Below are 20,860 nucleotides of genomic sequence, written 5' to 3' on the forward strand. Positions count from 1 at the left end.
AGAAAAGAGAGCAAACATTTTATTTTATTTTTTTAACATCCCCCACAGAACGCACTGTACCTACACGTGTTTATTGTCTCTCAGTTCCTCTTTGACAAAAAAGTACAGTACATTCCACGCCTACTCACGTGCAGAAGCGGCAGCGTTACATCTGGCTGCTTTTCCAGACGGCTCTCTTGAGCAAACTCTGTGTTTGGTGCTGCACGGCCCACAAGAGACACATGTTTCTTTCAAGACAAAAAGCAGGATTTAAATGTCCTGCTGGGTTTTTTGGGGCCTTTAACTTTTAGTGACACTAATAATGAGTGCCATAAAAACACACAAATAGTTCTGTGTCAGCAATCCTCTTTTGTGCAATCTTGTTTTTCCTGCATATTTTCACTGTTGCACCATTTAGAGGGCAAAAATAAGACACACATGTTGAGGACATTTATTATTATTATTAATTATTATTAACATTTTTGTGGCTGTGCTACAGTGTGCAAACTGTGTTGTTTGCATCCCTGTGTGCCGGATAAAAAATTTCTGATGTAATGCTTTAGCAAAAAAACAAGGTGACGTAATGTGCACTGCAACACTGAACCAGCTTAGCTCAGCCCAGCCCGGCCTGGCCTGGCTTGGCCTGGCACCTGGGCCCAGGCTGCATGGACTTTCATCCCACACTTTTAAAGCTGCAGATGCACATGCAAGCAAAACATGTCATTTTATTTAACGCTGATATTGAAACAAAAGGAACACAATAGCGGCCCTGCAAGCGCAGGCAAGTCTCTGTACATTTCCACAACACTGGGGTCTGCTATCATCACCCCCCCCCCTCCCTCTTTTCCTCCTTCCTCCTTTTCCTCCACCTCCTCCTCCTCCTCCTTCTGTTTGTCTTTCTTCTCGTGCTGGCATAGTTACCAGGCAAGATACGGCTCAGATGGCGTGCCTCCGTTTTTGATTGGCCGAGCGGACTCGCGGGGGCGTGGCCTGCCCGCTCCGTATATAAACATTGTTGCGGGGGACAAGACCTGCGGAGCCTGGCAGCAGCTGCTGAGAGGAAAGAGAGGAGCAGTAGAAGAAGAGAGGGGAGAGAAGTTTCCAGACAATAGCAGTTGCAGACAATAAACCAGTTAAACACTCGCCTCCGACAGCGACGACGAACTTTAACGACGCATCTGTTTTCCCTAAACTGTAAGTAATGTGTTATAATTTGTGAATTTTGTTAGCTTCGAAGCTAATTTCAGTTGTTAAACAGCTACTAGCTAATGGCAAATAAAACTGTTCTTGCTGCAAATTTGCCCTATATCATCTATCTATCTTAACAACTTTATTAGCTGTTAAAAATAAACAAATACATAAAATAAAAGCAGTAATTTGAGTGCTTATGTGTTTGCCTTTGTTTCCTCACACCAAACAGCTGACCACAGAAGCATCTGACACTGTTGAATACCGCAGAGGACAATCATGCCTGATGTCTTTGCACCCACTGATACCGGCAGCTCGCCCCCGTCTCCGGTGGACAGCAGTCCCAGGAGGCTGTCCTGGGGCAAACTGGTCCAGAGACTGACAGATTTCAGCACCAACAGCGGCAGCAGCATTGAGTCGGGGTCCCACAATGGCAGCAGGAGTGACCTCTCAGACTCAGGTAAGCTGTGCAGCAGACACACCTGATTCTTTATCGTCACCGTTTATTAGTTTTATTATGCCCGCACGCTTCAGATGTCTAACCCGCTGTCTCTCCTCTGCAGGATCGGACGTCTCAAACGATCTGTCCCCCTCTATAGACGACCTCTTCTACGATCCAATGGAGGAGACGATCCTGAAGGAAGTGGTGGACATTATTGCGGGGAGTTTGAGAGAAGCGAAAGACTCGGACTGCGCCCTGAGATGCTCCAAGCTGCTCATTCCCGAGAAACTCCTGGAGCACATCGGGCAGGAGCTCCTTCACCTGGCGGCCAGCGAGCCCTGCGGCCTGAGAGGGGCCCTCATCGACCTCTGCGTGGAGCAAGGGGACGCCTGCGAGAGCATAGGGCAGCTTTCCGTGGACCCCTACCTCGTCCCCACCTTTCAGCTGACTCTGGTGTTGAGGCTGGAGTCGGGCGGCCTGTGGCCCAAGATCCAAGGACTTTTCACCACCAAATCTCCTTCCACTCCAGTAGTGAGGCAAGCTATTAAACTTAGCACCGGTTTCCGCGTGATTAAGAAGAAACTGTACAGCTCTGAGGACCTGCTCATTGAAGAATGTTGAGAAATGAAAAGGGATTGTGTGTTATTGTCCATGAAGCGACAGTAAAAGCTCACAGAAGGGCCTTATTTTGACATGTATGTGATGCCTTCTGCGGTGTGAGGATGTAGCCTGGTGCTCCTGATGTAAAGGAGCTCATGAAGTTTATGGTACCTGGAGCAGGAGTTGCTTTAACACTTGCTCGCTGACGTCATGATTTTCAAAGTGTAACCTTCACGCTGTACCTGGTAAAAGAGGCATTTTACGAGTATTAAAGTGCATACCTCAGTTTCTATTGAAACCGTACAACGGCAGCTAGCTATACCGTTATAGTCCATTGTGTTGTCTTTCTTTTTCTTTTTTTTTCTTTTTATACATGATCGGAGTCAAACTGATGAACTGTACGACAAAGGTGGGACCTCGGAGACGCATTCACTTAAAAAGAGCAAAGTCCTGCAACTGTGCAGTGTGTGCAAGATTTAAAAGACTGCAAATGTAATGTGTCTGTGTAGACCTGTCCTGCTTTCAACTTTATTCAAAGACTCATAACATTGCACTGTTTTTGTACTTTCATGATCGCAAATAAATTATTATTTTTTAACAATGTAATTTCTTTTGTCTTGTTTAATGAGCTGTCTTATGATCTATACTTTTAGTGCCAGATTCAGGTGTTGGAAAACAAGAGGAAGGACTGTAAATGCATGTGAAAATAAAGCTAAAACCATACACCAGAACATTAAAAATGAATGAGAGGAGTAATGCTTAGCTACCTTGCACAGCAGACAGTCTGACAGGAAGGTGAGCCAGACATGACAAACGACAGAAAGTTTCGAAACGTAAGAAAAAGTGCGATTACACAAAACGAGTGCGTCACAAAAGTGCACTTGCAGCATCTGCTGAAAAACAGCTGAGTGCATCTGTGGCGAAAGACTGTGACGCAGCGCTTCCTGCCCGACACATGCTGCACGTCTCCCAAAATGTGAACGTGCACCCAGCCATGTTTCCAGTTCTCACTCTGCGCCAGCCGGCCGGCCTTGCACACTCTTCGTGCCAAGCCCGTTCGCTGACTGGGCCTTTTGTCTGCGCTGTTCTCTGGATGTTCTGAGCAATGAGTCACACTCGACACGTTTGAGCATCCACATTTATTCTCATCTGGGAGTAAAAACATGGTGGAAAAAAAGTGAGCCGGCGTCTGCGCCGATTCCTCAGTGCGGACAATCTGTTTCTTAAATACAAAGAATAAACAGATGAACTCAAAAAGTGGAACAAGGAATGGCTTTTGTCCGTCAGTTGAGATTCGTCAGAGACACTACAGAACCTGTTAAAGTCCCACTTTGTGGGTAGGCACGTCTCCTTCTCTTGGCATTTGTTGTGGAGTCACGCTTACATACAGTATATCTGAACACAATTAAAGGTAAAGCAGCAACAGGGACATTTTCAAACTCACAATCGGAAGAGGACAAAATCTCAGGTTTTCAAGTGTCTCGCAAGCTCTAGACAGCAGTGAGGTTACGCAATATTCCTGCATAGTTTGACAATGTGCGTTTGAAGTCAAATCCCACTCAAACCCTCCTCCACTGATCTGACTGCATTAAAACTAAAGAGGAAGCATTCAGTGTGGTAACTGCTACATCATTTAAAATCACTATATTTAACTTACTAAGTTCCCATATCGTACTGCATTCTTGCAAAAAAAAACAAAAAAAAAACTGAGGAACAGTGACATTTGCCAGCATCATGGCTCCGAGTCAAAACTGCTGCGGCTCGGAGGTCATCCAATCCTGCGTCTCGTCACGTGTGACGAGATATGTTCAGTGGCCAAAACGGAAAATTAGTGTCAGCTTTTAATACTATAATTCTGCACAGTTTATTATTTTTTTTCTTCCTTCACCCGGTTTCAGTTCAGTTCGTCGGAGATTGGTGCTGGTTTGTTTGAGTTGCTTGTTGAGTCGTCTTCAGCCTCCGGATTGTTAAAGCTTATCTATTTACAGCTTCTTTTTTTTTTTTTTTGCGGGTGACTCTGGGAACCTGGAGACAAGGAGAAAGAATTAGTTTTACTTTGTGAAATAACCAAAAAAAATGTTAGTCTCTGCAAAGTAAGTGTTCTCAGAAATGAGAAAATCATCTCGGTGCATCTTAAACTTGCCTTTAATCTCGAAAGCATCCCTCAACCGTGTAATGAAGCTGTGATCTCGGACAGCTTGGCGCAGCTTGGCGTGCGAGCCCTCTGCGCTCTTTGGTACAGATCAGTGTCTCCAAAATAGCGAGCTCTGTATAGCATTCCTTCCTCTGCAAGAAAGCACACAAACAAGTCATGAAAGATTGATGAGGGGCAATAAAAATCTAAATCTCTTGGGTTTTTATTTTTTTTTTTGCAGTATGCACGGTTAAATTCCTGGAGGACATACTTTGTTGTTTTTCCTTCCAGCAGTTGTTGCGAAGGTTGGAAATGTAATCATCCTCCACTGACCGCTCCAGATTTTTCAGATTCACGCCACTGAACTCTTTGGAGAAGTGCTCCCCGACATAATATGGCACCTTTAGGTTCTCGGTCAGCCTCTTCTGCGAGTAACCCGCTGACCTGCGCGGAGATAAGGAGAGATATCGTATGACGGGACGCGACGCGGGGATGACGGAGCTGGCACCGTCCGTCTCTGTTTACATGACTCAGCGCTGATAACGGCTCAAATACTGGGCCAGAAGCTGCGGGAGTGTATCTGACACGCAAAGGCAGACAATTTGGAGAGTGGACAGACACATGGAGACGGAAGAGAGATACTTCGGGACTAGCCGAGACACCATCAGGATGTTCTTTATAAATCAAGCGAGAAAATTGTGGAAATCAATAGAATATAACTGGAAGTGATGTCAAAACAAATCAATTATTGTTATGGTTAATCTATAAACGAGACGTTTGTGCAAAAATTAAATGGAAATTTAACGATAAAGAATAAATAAACCAGGGTTAGAGTCTGCTGGTTTACGTAATGTGGAGAATAACACTGGGCCGTGGACCTGTCCAGGGTGTACCCCGCCTCTCGCCCAATGACAGCTGGGATAGGCTCCAGCCCCCCCATGACCCTTCACAGGACAAGCGGTTACAGAAGATGAATGAATGAATGAATGAACACTGGGTTGTGCTCTTTGTCAGAACTTTCTCCCCATCTGCGTTACAATAAGACACCTTGTTTGTTAATTAATGCTCTCACTCTCAATGTACAACATTTGTATATTACTTTACTGTTCGAATTTTCCCGACCTATGCGTATGCTTACTGCACAAACCACCACAGCAACTTCCTTATATGTGGCAATAAAGAAGATTCCGATTACGAACAGTGATCACACTCACGGCCTGAAGCTGAGGCTGTAGGAGGGGCTGTTGACCATTATCTGACTGAGAGCTGAGACAATAACCAGGATGAGGATGGGCATGACTTGCACAAAGAGAGCGAGGCCTCCCTGCAAAACAACAAACACACGCACACACACAAGATCCTTGAAACAAATGTGTTCAACTGGTAAAAAAAAAAAAAAAAAAAGAATTACAGCTAAGTAAATGTCTCCCCCTGCTGGTTAACATAGCGAAGTAAACATTAGGTAATCTGCACTGTACTTACATCCCGCTGTCGCTCCCTTCTCTCCCGCCTTGGATAACGCATCCGACCATTAGCATATACATGAGCGTTACCTGCAATAATGCACACCATCATATTAAGTAATATTAGCAATGCAAATACTCCATCTCATAAGCATGACATCTAAAACAGTGGCACTTACTTGAAGGGTAACCGCCTCCAAAGAACATATTAAAGAGGTCCTCAGGTGAAATATCCGGCTCAAAGTTTCCATCGTCTGCACCGTGTCCCGACGGATGCCTTCTTTCTTCTCCGCACTGATCGTACTGTCTTCTTTTGTTGTCATTACTCAGAACGGCATAGGCATTACCGATAGCTGTTGGAAGACAGACAGTTATAAAAATCAAATTTGCAGACATTAGCTAAACGAGGAGTTCAGCGACGGCGATGGGGTTACCTTTAAATGCCTCCGTTGCCCCCGGAGCGCGGTTCTTGTCCGGGTGGAATTTAAGAGCAAGTTTTCTGTACGATCTTTTGAGTTCGTCCTCTGAGGCGTCTTTCTGGACCCCGAGGATCTCATAGAAGTCTTTGCATTGTTTTACCCTGTGTGGAGAAGAAAATATGCCGGCATCAGCTCCAGCAAACGCATTAGGGAAACTAACCAACAGCAGCTTTGAAGGGTGACCAATTCCACGTGCCTTCTCACAGCTTCTAGCTGATCTGCTGTGTAGGATTTGGAGGCGTCTGAAGGCTTTGCCTCAGGTCTGGGATCGTCTCCAGTGCTCTGCCGATGCCGAGGCCCCGAGGCCCCGCTGGAGTCTGAGTGGCCATCTCGTCTGGGTGTAAATCCATTCTTTGCAATCAGGTCCAGCAATACTAGAAGGCATAAAACGGACATAATAAGGACTCTCATACCTGCAGAAGCTGTAAAGATCCCCGATCACAGACAGATTATTACAACAAGCTTCAAAAGTGTCTTGGTGCAATATCATCACAGAAGAAACTGTGCTTTTACAGTTTTTATCTAAGCTTTGCTGTAGACTCCCCATCAAAACTCACCTCCTGCCTGGAGGAGATAAAGTCATGGATGGAGCACAATTTCCTCCAACTAAACAGCTCCAAAACCGAAGCTATACTGATTGGCACCCCTCACCAGACCAAATCATCATCCATAACCAGCATCACCTTCTCTGGCGCCAACATCCCCCTTTCATCAACAGTCACTAATCTTGGTGTAAAAATGGACTCTCAACTCACGTTTGAAGCCCATATAAATCACCTCTGCAAGACCTCCTTCTACCACCTCCGCAACATTTCCAAACTCCGCCCCATTCTCTCCCTCTCAGATGCTGAAAAGCTGGTTCATGCTTTTGTCTCCTCCAGACTGGACTACTGTAACGCACTTCTCATTGGGATTCCTAGCAAGAGTCTGCAGAGGCTTCAGTACATCCAAAACTCTGCAGCTAGGATCCTGATGAGAGTGCGGAAACATGAGCACATTACCCCCATTCTCCACTCACTCCACTGGCTTCCCATCTCCACCAGGATTGAGTACAAAGTTTCCCTCCTCACTCACCAATGCATCCATGGACACGCACCCCCCTATCTCAAAGAAATCATCAATCCACAAAACACAACACGCTCCCTCCGCTCCACTCAATCAAACCTCCTCCACATACCCAGAACCAGACGGAGGACCATGGGAGATAGGGCCTTCTGTGCTGCTGCCCCACGTCTGTGGAATGCCCTCCCTGACACCTTGAGGGCACCACAATCAACTGACTGTTTTAAAAAAGGTCTTAAGACATTTCTTTTTAGCAAAGCTTTTGGTCCCCTTTAGATGTTTTTTCTTTTTTAAAACCTTTTTCTTCTTCTTTTTAACCTGTAGCACTTTGAGATATTTGATGTTAAGTGCTTTATAAATAAAATTTATTATTATTATTATTATTATTACTTCTTAAATTCGTTTTTTTGTGTCGTTACATTTGGACTTGGGAGAAAATTTAAATCCAGCTTTACCCACAGGACTCAGGGACATCCATTAAAGCTCAAGTATAATTCTTTGTTAGACCTTAAATGTCAACAAACCACATTTGTGACAGAATTTTATCAATAACTTCAATTCTGAGAAACAAATTCTAGGACAGTCTTTGACGTACATCAACACATTTGACCCTTTGACCCTTGCATACATACAAGATATAAAGTAGTACTGTACTCAAATCACACTATGTATAAACACCTATAACACTGAATATGACAACGTGTCATGGGTAACATAGCATAGCGTAGCGTAGCATAGCATAGCATAGCATAGCATAGCATAGCATAGCATAATGAGACAGAAATTAGTTATAATAAATATTTTTTTCACCAACTCTAATGTAGACTTTAAAAAAATAAAACAAAAAAACAAAACAAGTGACTGTTACCATGACAACTAAAACAAAAGTCAACATACAACTAAATGTATGATATCACAGTATCAATATTAAACCAGTCACTCGTCTCTCTTCTATCAAGTGTGCATGTAAATGTATGTACGTGTAATTTATGTACAGTTTACTATTTTTCTTCTATGCGTATGTTTTTGACTTTTCTATATTTTCCTTTACCGTGGTGTTGCATTCAATGTGTCTGTTGGTGCAGGGATATTGTGTGTATGTTATGATATTATTTATAAGCCAAGGGAAAGTGACATTCATGCATCCTGGTCATCTCTTTATGTCCCTCTCCCTTGCTTGCCCTATAGTTGACTGTCTTTCTAGCCTTAGCTTTCTGTTAAATATAAATTATATATAAAGCACTATTAACATAATGATGACATCAGTTCTATTTGGAACAAGTGCACAGAGTAATTCCCTAAAGACAGCAAGTGATGGTGCAGTTTAACAGACTGACTGTTCAAGCTAGCTGGTATGCTATCTACTGTATCTATCTAAGGCCTGCATCCGGGATGCAGGTGATGCTGCAGGTGCAGACACCCCCTCCTTTTTTTATTTTGTTTAATCGGCCATTTTAACTTACCCTTGGCCTTTTCAGTCGGGAACAGCCTTTGCGCCTTTTCCAGGAACCGCTGCGCCTTCTCCGGCTGGTGGTTTTTAAATGCCGCAGTCGCAATGTCAATGCAGCGCTCCGCCTCGTCCCTGTTTACTTCCATTGCAGCAGCAGCAGCAGCAGCGGCGGCGGCGGCGGCGGCTAACTGGACCAGAAGTAAATAAGCGGCGCTTGCTGATGACGTCACCGGGATGCTGCCAGCATCAGTCCGTTTGTGAAATTAAATTTCATCACAGCTCCTGGTACCTGGAGACTAGCCTGACGTCTCAGAGATGGTTTAATTCTCCCCTTGTGGTGCAACTGTGCAACGGTGGCTGTTTCCTCTCCCTGCGCTGCTTCTTTTCTCCACCAGATGGCGACAAATGGTGTGTTTTCAAAATGTAGGTCATGACGGTGAAAAAAAAAAACCCACGGAAGCCGTTGATGCTCTTAAAAACTAGGTCCCGTTTCATTTGTAAATGTCTTGTCTTTAGTGGATCTGCAAGCGTTTAACCTCGCAGCTAATAGTCTTTTTTTTTTACGTTATTCGGCTAACATAAATGACCAAAATAAATAAATATATAAATAATAATGTTTTTTTTCTGTTTTGTAATATTTTATAGACACGTGTTGTCTTTTGTTGTTTTTATAAATAAGTTAAATAACCCTTGCTCACTGTTTTAGTGTGTATCTGTCTCTATTGTCGCTTAAATGTGTGTATTATTTTATAATCTGATCATTTTTAATTCAAAATGGTTTCTTTTCAGGAACCGACGCGCGTGCCGCTGGGACTAACGGTTACAAAACTTGTTTGTTTCCTCCCCCCCCCCCCCGTTGACAACCCCGCCGCTCTGATTCTTACGAGCTTTTATCGTGAAACGGAAATATTTGCGGTTAATTCAATACATGTCTAGACAGTAGTGAAGGCAGCTGCTGCCGCTCGCCAGAGGAGGTAAATATACATCTGGCTCTGGCAGTCAGCGAATGAATAAAAGGTGAACAGCAGATAAACAAACATCCAATCAGAGCCCGAGATATAGGCGGCATCCGGGCTCTGATTGGCCAGTCGCACCTCGCGCCCCAGCTCCCATTGATGCGTACGCTGCGGAGCTGACTATCACTCTTATTTTCTGGGTTACTGTAGTTTTAAACAGCGCAGCAGCTCCGTGTCCACTTTAACACCCCGAAATCTACCCGTCAAGCTCGTCTTTGGTGAGTTGTTTGCCCCTTTTTGCACATTTTATTTCTCTCCTACAGGTGTAACGTCAGTGTTATGCAACGCAGCGTGTGGCAGTTATAAGTCACCATCATGATTGCACACCATCGCCAGCCGGGGAGCTAGCTTGAGAGGCTAGCTAGCACAAAAAAAAAAAAAAAAAAAAAATTAGATTTAAATATTCACCGTGTGGGATGTCTCTTTTTTTTCCAGCCTCCTTGATGTTAGCTCGTAAAAAATAAAAAAATAAAAAAATAAAAAATAAAAATTAAAAATAACACCGCGGGTGACCGATTTCTCTCCTCACTGCCTCTCAGAGCATCACCGAGCCGCAGCCAGAATGACGGAGGCGGACGCGTTGGAGAAGAAGCAGCAGCAGCACAAGTCCAGCAACGGGGATGTTCTTCCAGAGGCCAAGACAGAGGACGCGTTTGATCCCACGTACAAAGAGAAGGAGGGCCCCAAGCCTCGCAAGATCGTCGTATGGAGAAATGTTATCCTCATGACCCTGTTGCATATAGCAGCCCTGTACGGCGTTTCCCTGATCCCCTCAGCATCTCCTCTGACCTTGCTTTGGTGTAAGTAATGATCAATCTTAGAAAGCATTCAGTTTATTTATTTATTTATTTATTTATCTGGAAATCACAAATTAAAATCATTGGAAAAACGGGTGGCTGCACAGATCTGTGCATCCTCCTCCCTGCATGTGTGGGGATTATGCACTCACTTTCCAGTTCATTAGGTGCACTGCTGAGAACTAATGCATTAAATCTTTTGCTTCAAACTAACCGAGAGAGCTGTTGATTCAGCTGTGGTTTCACTCAGGAGGCAGTGGTTTGTAGTACTATTGAACTGCGCTGTGCTGTACACGTGTTCCTAAATATTTTGACGGCCCCATTCTGTCAGCGGACCAGGCTAAGTAACAGGAACGCTTCTCGGTTTAATTCAACACAGTTAAACAGCAACACAAACTAGTACGTCCTCCAGAATGATTGCACAGTTGAAACGCAACCTTTGTTTTACGCTGTTTAACCATCAACCAAACTGAACTGACAAGTGAAAGTGGATCGCCCGGGGCTTAATATGAGAGGAAAATATGAGTTACTCCTAGCACAAAGGGAAGAGGAGCTAGTTAATTACATAAATTGCATTTTCTCTTATCATTTAAAGCATTTTGTTAAAAAAAAAAAATAAAAATAGGTGTATTTCTTGTGAATCACGACCAAAGGGGTTGCAACGATGAATGGAGTTAAACCCTGCATTGTTGTCATAGCTGCAGGAATCGAATGGTTTTAATCGTGTGGTCATCATCGGATATGAAAGCTCCAAAAGCTTTCCTTTGTTCGTGACTGCTTCACATCTTGGGGAATCAAACGGACTAGAACAAATAAATTCACCCCAGGACAAATTTTTGATTGTTTCCAGCTTGAACGTGTTATGGAAACCGTTTGTTTATTCAGTCGTTTCTGGAAGGAATTTATAATTCAGTTGCCTTCAGTGAATAGGAACAGAGATTAAAACCTCCACTTTTAGAGTGTGGTGAACTGATGCTGTAGCACATTTTCCCAGAAGACTATTTAACTTCATGATAAGGAAAGCACAGGTGACTAATGGCTGCATTCCGCTGAGGGAAGATCTTGTTTCATTATTATTCACTGATACCGAGCCGTCATTAATAAACGCGTGTGTTTTCAGTGCAGTGAAATAGGCTAATAATATCTGGAAGAGACGACAGCTTGGAAGCCGTCCAGAACTTTCCCCCGCCCGCAACATTTTTGGTGGGGCAAAGTTGGCCTTGAGTGGCTCCGTTGGGAACTGGTTATGCACCGGCAAATATCAGACCATATCAAATTACTTGGGCACGCTTTATCCAGTGACGTGTTACCGGATTTAGATTCCGATAATTTGATCCCAACGTTCAAGTGACACACGGGGTTGGGTGTTGTACAAGCCTAATGCACATTTTGGGGATTTTTCTACTTCTGATTTTTTTGCAAAGTCCTTAGTTAACAGTAAAATCCTGCTTTTATATTAATGCATGAGAAATGTAATCATATATAACTCTATAACAGCCATATTTTAAGTAAGTAAAATGTGGATGTGAAACAATATACTAATATAGTTGTGGGATTATATAAATACAAACAGAATATATGAGGCAACTGGACTTGTCGGAGGTTTTTTGGGTTTGAAACAAGTCCAGATGTCTTTTTTTTTTTTTTTTTTTTAGCTTTTTTTTAGTTATACCGTGACCCGGTTTCAACCGGTTAACTTCACGGATATTTCGTTGAGCAAAGTCCCAGAACTGTGCAGCTGTCACTAAAAAAGTTTGTGCTACACGGGGGAGTTAGGTTACTTTAGTCAGCCGCAACATGCATAGACAAGTGTAACAGCTACTGAGCTGCTGTGGATTGTGTTTGCTGTCACAGAAGAGAAATAAAAAAATGTCCCTCCACATTGCACGGAACTCTTTAACTAGGCTCCAGGCGCACATGGATGTTCAAGGTCTTGTAAATTTGGTGTTTTTTTATTTGACCATTTGCATACTTGCGCTGCACCTCTGACCTTTCGTTGAGATTATCTGGAGGAGCCGTCTGGCAGAATGCAAATATCCAGACATTAAACGGACTGAAACGTGCGCCAGTCATTTGTTAATCCAAATTTCTTAATAATCCCTCCTGCCATACTCACGCAGACGAAGATGGGTTGTAGATGATCCGGTATATCACTTGTTGCAGACTTTCCTTCTTCCCAGCTCTCTCAGTGACGGGACAAGTTTGTCTTTCACATTATAATTTGTAGTACTAGCGCAATGAGACGCTTTTGACAGAAGCGCATGATTTAAAAACATGGCCGGACTGATTTATTGATGTTCTTCCCTCCACAGCTGCACTTTGTTTTTTGGTAAGTGCTTTAGGAATTACTGCAGGAGCTCACCGCCTGTGGAGTCACAGATCCTACAAGGCTACATTACCTCTAAGGATCTTCCTCGCTGTAGCTCAGTCCATGGCGTTTCAGGTACGTGATCACATAGATCTGCCGTCGTGTGCGCGGTACATGAAATACGGTGCCCTGCTGTGTGTCAGCGCTGTAAATAATCTCTCTTTAAAACCACAGAATGATATCTTTGAGTGGGCTCGGGACCACAGGGTTCACCACAAATATTCAGAGACAGACGCCGACCCTCACAACGCTAAGCGGGGCTTCTTCTTCGCTCACATCGGCTGGCTGCTGGTGCGCAAACACCCCGATGTCATTGATAAAGGAAACAAGCTGGAGCTCAGTGATCTGCTGTCCGACAAAGTTGTAGTGTTTCAAAGGAAGTGAGTAGCATTGTTTTCCACTTTATGCAAAAGCCAAATAAGACGAGCTAAGACATTATTTTATCTTCTATAAATATAGGTCAAAGAAAAAAACTCTGTATGTGCTGGCATTCACCCGCAACTGCAATTAAGATTTGTGCCAGTTTTTTTAGTCATTCTGGTTTAACAAGATGATAATCATGTCATCTGTGTATGTCACGGTAGGCCTCATGGGAATTATCTCACCGCCTCTCTGTCCTCAACAGGTATTACAAGCTGTCCGTGGTGCTCATGTGCTTCTTCATCCCCATGTCCGTGCCTTGTTACCTGTGGGGGGAGTCTCTGTGGGTGGCGTACTTCATCCCGGCCTTGCTGAGGTACACCCTGGTGCTGAACGCCACCTGGCTGGTCAACAGCGCAGCTCACATGTGGGGAAACAGGCCCTATGACAAGAACATCAACCCCAGGGAGAACAAGTTTGTCACCTTCAGCGCCATAGGTATGAAAACCACATGAACTCTTGCACTCACAGTGACAAAAAGACAAAGGCGTAGTGTAAACAGTAACCTATAGCACAGCCCAAGTTAAGAGTGAAGGTTTTACAGTAGGGATTACCTCTATAGGTATCTCTGGGCATTGAACAAGTATTAATGGTGCGAACTGAGATAAAACATACACAAATGTAAACCTTTGTTGTAAACAAAATCAACTCATCAGCGCTTGCACGGTATGTATAACTACGTTTCTGTTACTCTTCTGTCCATCACCATTCCACCATCACATGAATTCTGCTTTCAGTTCCCCTGTTAGCAAGGGAACTGAAACTTATAGGTGGTTTAGGCTTCTGCGTTAAGTTGACACAGAGGCTACGGTGATAATGCAGACACCTATGCAGAGCCTAGCGCCATAGCTGACTTGCACCTCCCCAGAAATTTAACAGTGCACTGAAGCGATGCAGACCACAAGAGCTGTGATTGGTCCGCTTTGCTGTAGCGTGTTTCCGCTTTAGTATTTCCGTCTGCTTCTCCGTGTCCGCAATTTTCGAATTGATTGTTTTGGCTCAATAAAGAATCGGTGAGGTTACCTGAGGAGGTTTGGAGATACAGGCATTTGTATGACTCGTGTTCGGCGAAAGTGAAGCAGGAAATAGAAACAGAAGTGAACCCGACTGGCAAAAAAGACGAAGCGAGGACTAGCGTTTGGGTGGCGTTGTTACAGAGCGAGCCAGACTGACGGCCGCACAAGTATAAATGGCTCACACTGGCGTAGGCTACGTACGTAGGTCCATGCATTTAGGTTCCGCAGTACCACAGTACTACTAGCTTCCTGGCTAGCTTAAATCAGCTAATATCACCTGTTGTTGACAGTCAAGAATTGGAATGGGAATCTTTGGGCATTGGACTAGTATTAATGGTGCCAACTGAGATAAAACATCAAAAATCAACTCAACGTCGCTTACATTATCTGTATGACTCTTTTAATTCGCTGGACAATATGAATTCGGAACAGATATTGAAACTGAAATTCCCCAGCTAACATTTTGTGGGCGGGGGAACTTCCTATTGGCTTCCTGTCTATCTTAAATCAGATATAAATATTATAATTAACATAGCATTATCAATAGAATTTGAATAAGTTATGGTTTTGACATTGTGTGAAAGTCTTAATTAGTTTGTATATGTACATACGTAAGTTTTACAGAGATATCTACTCTAGATAGCATGCTAATCAGTTAGCCCTGACTGATCCTGTCCTGTAATACCACTTCGTACCACTAGAGGCGACATTGAGTCACTGTGGTCACATCTCAAGACGATCTCTAGTTTACAGCGTTAACCAAAAAGTTGAACCATGCTACTTAATATTCAAAATTCATTCTTATCAACTGCTCACCCCTCTTTTCTTTATCTTACAGGCGAAGGATTCCACAACTACCACCACACGTTCCCCTATGACTACGCAACCAGCGAGTTTGGCTGCCAGTTGAACCTCACCACTTGTTTCATCGACATCATGTGCTTCTTGGGGCTGGCCAAGGACCGCAAGAGAGTGTCCCGCCAACTGGTCGTGTCCCGAGTACAGCGCACTGGAGACGGAAGCTACCACAGTGGCTAGGCCCGCCGGACTGTTTGTCAGCTTTAAGGCAGAAGAAGAAGAAGAAGAAGAAGAAGAAGAAGAAGCTTCACAGTCCTTTGACAGCTCTACATTTCTCATCCTCTGAGGATTCAAGTCAGCTTCACGAGGGCCTCGACCACATTTTGCTTGTTTTTGTGGTTTCTGTAGCTGTAACTAAACAAATTGTTCAAGATAGTTTAAAAAAAAAAAAAAAAACAAACATGTTTTTCCAAGCTCTTCCCTTTGATTTGAACCATTCAGTCAGGCCAAGGGCTTGGAAAGATGTTTCAGATTTGAAGTAGATGCATTTTAAAGGTCAACTTCATCCTCCGCCGCCGTTTTGCCACTTTGGTGTGCGTTCTTCATGCAAGGTCAAGTCATGTAGCCGATCATTTTTATGTAAGTATTACTCAATTATTAATCAAAAACGACAGGAAGGGGGACTAAAGTACGGAATGACAATGTTGGAACTGATGAGGTACGATTTGATGCCTTTATTGCAGTTTGCGGCGAGTTTTTAAACGGTCCTCGTACGTTAATGAATTTTCAGAGCGCTTAGGTTTTGAGACGCAACAACGGATGAGAGTTTGAATTTTTGTTTTTTGTGTTTAAAAAAAAAAAGAAAAAAGAAAAAAGAAAAATCTTGCGGGGCTTTAATGAAATATTGCACATGACGATAACAACGAAGGAACCCAGACCTTCTTCTTATATAATCCGACCGTACTGACGGGGTTGCATCTGCAGATGGCTGCGACGTATATATGTAGAAAAGAACGTAGATATGGATTAACGTGTACAATATCTAGCCTGTGTAATAATTGGATGGTGTTTTCTCTTATTTACATAAGAGGTATATTTAAACTGCGAGATTAAAACTGCCATTTAATGTTAATGATAAATGCCAATTTACCTTTAGAGACGTGCGGCATTTAAACTGAGTTTGTTGTGTTTTTAATCAGTGCCAAAAGCCTGCCAGTTGTCAACATACTTACAACCACCTCTACGGTCCTTTAGAGCACACTAAATTGACATTGCTTCCTAACATTAAGTGATTGTGGAGTTGTTGTTTTTTGTTTTTTTTTTAAATATTGTGGCATATTTTTCCCTGAAACATCTGCAGCAGAGATCTCATTGGTTCGGCAGCCAGTCACGTGACAGTTCTGGTGTTACAAAACAACATGCCACCCATGCATGGCGATACGTAGGTGTTGTAGTGAGCTCTTGTGCCGGTGACTGTGTAATGGCAGTCTGTTTTGTTGTTTTTTTGTTTTTTGTTTTTTTGTGGAGCTTCATCGCTTTTTGGATCATCAGAACTGTTGTCGTGGTGATTTCTAAGACGGGGTCTGATTTCCCTTTGCTGTCCTACGAAGGTTGATTGTTATTAGAAAAGAAAAAAAAAAATTTAGGTGCATCAATGTTCATGTTTATCTTCAATTCAAGTGTGTGGAATGCTTATATTATTTATGTATTTATTTAGTTTTGGAAAAATATTCTTCATTGGCTGTGGGGGATAAAAACTATCTAACCTGATATTTCTGCATTCCAAGATTTGCCATACGTTAAAAAAAAAAATATATATATATATGAAAATGTGTCAAACTGGAGCACCCGTTTATTTCTTCCCGAGAGTCAGGATACAACCTAATGCCTTATGACTTGCATCCATTCCTTCACATCCTGCCAGTGAAGACGAAAAAGGTTCCAAGTATCACAAAACAAAAATCGGAGTTCCACGTTTACAGGGCGACGCAACCCGAGCGGGACGTTGTTTTTATTCTGAAACCGCACGTTTTCGTTTAGGCAGACGGTAGCACGAGAAACAAAATCGGGAGTACAAATTTTCAGTCGCGGCTCCCGCTAGTCTCAACTCAACTCAACGTCTCAGTGTGAAAACTTCAAATCTAATACGCCGTCATGAGGAATGTTAGAGCATCATCGGAGCACTTAACGAATCCGACAGTGTCACAAGCCATGTAAGCCACTCCAGCTGTTCAGCAGCGCCAAACACAAAAAAACAAAAAATATCAGCATTTTCCTAATGGCGAGGAGGATCGCTAAGGTTTTCAGACTGAACATGTCAGATCTCAACTGTATTCTATTCTGAAATAAAATTCACAATATTTTCAATACACTCGTAATTCTGTTAACAGTTGTTGCTCTTCTTTTTCGTGGTTTAATACTCTGTCTTTGCCTTATACGGTTATAAAAAATCTGCACTGCATGACTTGACTGGATTTATTCATGTTCTTAGCGTTTCCGTGAGAAGCTCGATTACCTAGCTTCATTGTAGAGATACTTTAAGAGTGTTTTATGATTGTCATGTAAGCTGGCAAAGCCCCTCCCCCCACCTTCCCCCCAAAAAAGCCCGGGCTGCTCTGATTGCTCAGCTCCAGTGGCCTGAGCAGGCACCGCCTATGCACGGTGGAGCCAAAGCTGGAAGGAGTGAGGCATGGAGGGACAGGGGGAGGGGCATGGGAAGAAACGTTTTCATTGGGCGCAAGAGAAATGCCCGCCCCCAAGTCCAGAATGAGTCACTTAACATTTATGAATGGTTTTCTGGGGGAACTCTAAAATATGGAAATACCACCAGTAATACCTGACATTTTTATGATTGTTGCAACAGATATTGGTCTGTAGATGAGATATAGTCCGAGACATGTAAAAACACTTAAACATAGAATTAGATTTACACGCTGATGTGACACTTTGATTGTAATTTGTGTATTTTTTTTTAGGTTGTTTTCAACAGCAGCATTTAGCCAAAAATCTATTTAGTCAATCCAAAGAGCAATACAACTACTATTTAATTTTTAAAAATACTCCTTTAATTACTTAATAATAGAAACACAAGACTAGTCACAGCTTCTAGATTCCCACAGCGAGTAAATTGTTTTATATCAACATAATGCTTGTGAGTTTTGGGACATTTTTAAGTATTTTGATGTAAAAGACTTAAAGTCTAAATAATGAAAAAGGGATCTGATAAATGACTGAAAATTGTAGTTGCAGTTTCAATTTGTCCCTTATAAAGCCAAATCTCATATTTTACATAAAAAAACATAACCTGGAAAGCAACTATTAGTAACTTATAATCACATCTGTTAATAAAATATAGACGAATAAAGACTAAAAAAGCAAATATCCAAAAACTGTGACGTACTTATACTTTTACTTAGCCACGTTTTGAGTAAAGGAGTATTTTTTACTACGTTCTGGCATTACTTAAACTGGCTCCAGTAAACGAGCCGAAACACTCGTCCCGCCACAGTTTATTGTGTGACGATGTGAAGAAAGACAGTCTGTGGTTTTCTGGTACTATAAATCCTCCTGGACCTGTTTTTGGAGGATTCTCTGTTCCCTGGCCAGCTTTTTTTTTTCTTTTTTTTTTTTTTGGCTTCTGTGTTGAAAGAAAAAAAATAAACTCACTCATCCAGTACGCTCTTGACATAAGTGTGCTAGTCAAATATATCCTTTCTATTGAGTGCCACAGTTATTAACTCTGGGCTAGTTTACACAGGGAGGAGAGGAATGTAGGGACGGTGTGCCGACTGGAGACCAGTTTATGTTACGTCAGAGCCGACGGTCTCGAGCTCTGCGGAGCTTTAAAATACCATTAACATGTTGAACATACACCGATCAGGCATAACATTATGACCACCTTCCTAATATATTGTGTAGGTCTCCCTTGTGCCTCCAAAACAGTCACCAGAGAATGGACATGGGTCATTTGAGGGTGTCCTGTGGTGTCTGGCAACACAGTATGGTTAGTGGGGGGGCCTTTGAGGGGAGGGGCCTCTGTGGATCATCCCACAGATACTTGATCAGTTTGGGATCTAGTGAATTTTGAACACCTTGTGCTGTTCTTAGTGTTTTTCTAGTTGTTCCTAAACAGTTTTTTGTGGCTGCATCCTGCTGGGGATGGCTGCTGCCATCAAGGAGTGTCATTGCTATGGGGTGGGGGTGCCTGGTCTGGTCTGGTCTAGGTGGGTGCTACATGTCTAAGTAACATCCACATGAATGAATGAATGAATGCCAGGTCCAACAGTTTCCCAGCAGAACTTTGAATTGTCACGACATGGTCAATGCTATTCACTTCTCCTGTCAGTGGTTTTAATGTTGTGGCTGATCGGTGGTTAGATGGGTTAAATGGCCCCTCAGTTAGTTAGTTACTTAGTTAGTGAGGACGGCCACATTTACACATGCTCCATTTCATTTCCTTCATGATGGATGTATCCAGGGTATATGTTCAATGACTTCTTTTACCTATAACCTTATTTTACATTATATATTTTTGAATTAATTGCCATGTGTAAGCTGCACAGTCAACAGGAGAGTTTGATAAAGTGTAGAGGGGCAGAAGCTTGAACTAAGTGGCATAATGAAGGCTGTGATGGTGCGACCACCACTCATACTAAAATCTGAGCTAACTCCTTGAGTACAGCATGTGCAGTATGACTCAGGCTCAGGACTGTGGCGTGGCGTGGCGTGATGTGTGGTGAAGCATCATTATCACCCCAGACTGTCATGGGCCGAGGTTACTGCAGTTCAAACCCCACTTCATCCAAAAAAAAAAAAAAAAAAAAGAAAAGCATTCACGCCACGCAGCTCGCAGCGTCTGACCCAAACCGACCAATCAGAGGCGAGGTCCTGACTTCTGATCCTTCCGGAGCCAATGGACGCAGGGCGTGTGTAACCACCTGTGTTGGCTTGTTGCAAACTTCGTGACATTTCCCAGCTGCGGGTTTTCCGTGATATGAATGAGTTATGAAACGTGCAGCGAGGTGTGAAATTTGCTGCTGCGTTCACTTGCTCCGGTTGAAGATAGGAAAAAGGAGAAGCTCGAGGGATGGTAATGATAAGAGCTCATAATGGCTTGTTACACTGCGCTACTAGAGCAGATGAGGCAAATCAAACACACAGCCATCTACTGTTTAAAAAAATAAATAAATAACAATAGCACTTTTTTAAAAATAAAGAAAATCCACAAAAAATGGGAGAGTCTGACCACTGCACAAAGCCTTCTCCAGGACGTCCCAAAGATTCTCAATGGGGTTAAGGTCTGGACTCTGTGGTTTCCAATCCATGTGTGAAAATGATGTCTCATGCTCCCTGAACCACTCTTTCACAATCTGAGCCCCATGAATCCTGACATTGTCATCTTGGAAAAAAATCCATTGATGGAATAACCTGGTCATTCAGTATACTCAGGTAGTCAGCTGACCTCATTCTTTGGGCAACATAATGTTGCTGAACCTAGACCTGAGCAACTGCAGCAACCCCAGATCATAGCACTGCCCCCACAGGCTTGTACAGTAGACACTAGGCATGATGGGTGCATCACTTCATCTGCCTCTCTTCTTACCCTGATGCCACCATCACTCTGGAACAGGGTAAATCTGGACTCATCA

The 20,860-nt window shown here is 43.0% G+C and overlaps 3 protein-coding genes across 4 annotated transcripts; 2 read left to right on the forward strand and 1 right to left on the reverse strand.

Annotated features, from left to right (window-relative positions):
* The first annotated feature begins 1,026 nt into the window (after positions 1-1,026).
* On the forward strand, positions 1,027-2,952 carry ddit4 (DNA-damage-inducible transcript 4). The gene is made up of 3 exons (XM_084566943.1): positions 1,027-1,173; positions 1,400-1,627; positions 1,731-2,952. Exons 2-3 carry the CDS (start codon positions 1,447-1,449, stop codon positions 2,228-2,230), a joined length of 681 nt encoding a protein of 226 aa, XP_084423069.1. The 5' UTR covers positions 1,027-1,173; positions 1,400-1,446; the 3' UTR covers positions 2,231-2,952.
* Positions 2,953-3,337: 385 nt separating this feature from the next.
* On the reverse strand, positions 3,338-8,949 carry dnajb12b (DnaJ heat shock protein family (Hsp40) member B12b). The gene is made up of 9 exons (XM_084567799.1): positions 8,811-8,949; positions 6,482-6,659; positions 6,241-6,386; positions 5,986-6,159; positions 5,826-5,896; positions 5,558-5,667; positions 4,615-4,787; positions 4,353-4,495; positions 3,338-4,234 (listed from the first exon to the last, which is right to left on the reverse strand). Exons 1-8 carry the CDS (start codon positions 8,941-8,943, stop codon positions 4,374-4,376), a joined length of 1,107 nt encoding a protein of 368 aa, XP_084423925.1. The 5' UTR covers positions 8,944-8,949; the 3' UTR covers positions 3,338-4,234; positions 4,353-4,373.
* Positions 8,950-9,764: 815 nt separating this feature from the next.
* Positions 9,765-17,674, forward strand: scd (stearoyl-CoA desaturase (delta-9-desaturase)). Of its 2 annotated transcripts, XM_084568013.1 has the most exons (6): positions 9,765-10,031; positions 10,353-10,613; positions 12,923-13,053; positions 13,153-13,358; positions 13,604-13,836; positions 15,253-17,674. In XM_084568013.1, exons 2-6 carry the CDS (start codon positions 10,376-10,378, stop codon positions 15,450-15,452), a joined length of 1,008 nt encoding a protein of 335 aa, XP_084424139.1. In that variant the 5' UTR covers positions 9,765-10,031; positions 10,353-10,375; the 3' UTR covers positions 15,453-17,674. The 2 variants fall into 2 exon arrangements, with proteins under 2 accessions (XP_084424139.1, XP_084424140.1); XM_084568014.1 differs by lacking the exon at positions 9,765-10,031 and having other exon boundaries at positions 10,072-10,613.
* The last annotated feature ends 3,186 nt before the right edge of the window (positions 17,675-20,860 follow it).

Source organism: Chelon labrosus (assembly GCF_963514085.1).
Source record: "Chelon labrosus genome assembly, chromosome: 19".
In the NCBI taxonomy this organism is placed as follows: Eukaryota; Metazoa; Chordata; class Actinopteri; order Mugiliformes; family Mugilidae; genus Chelon; species Chelon labrosus.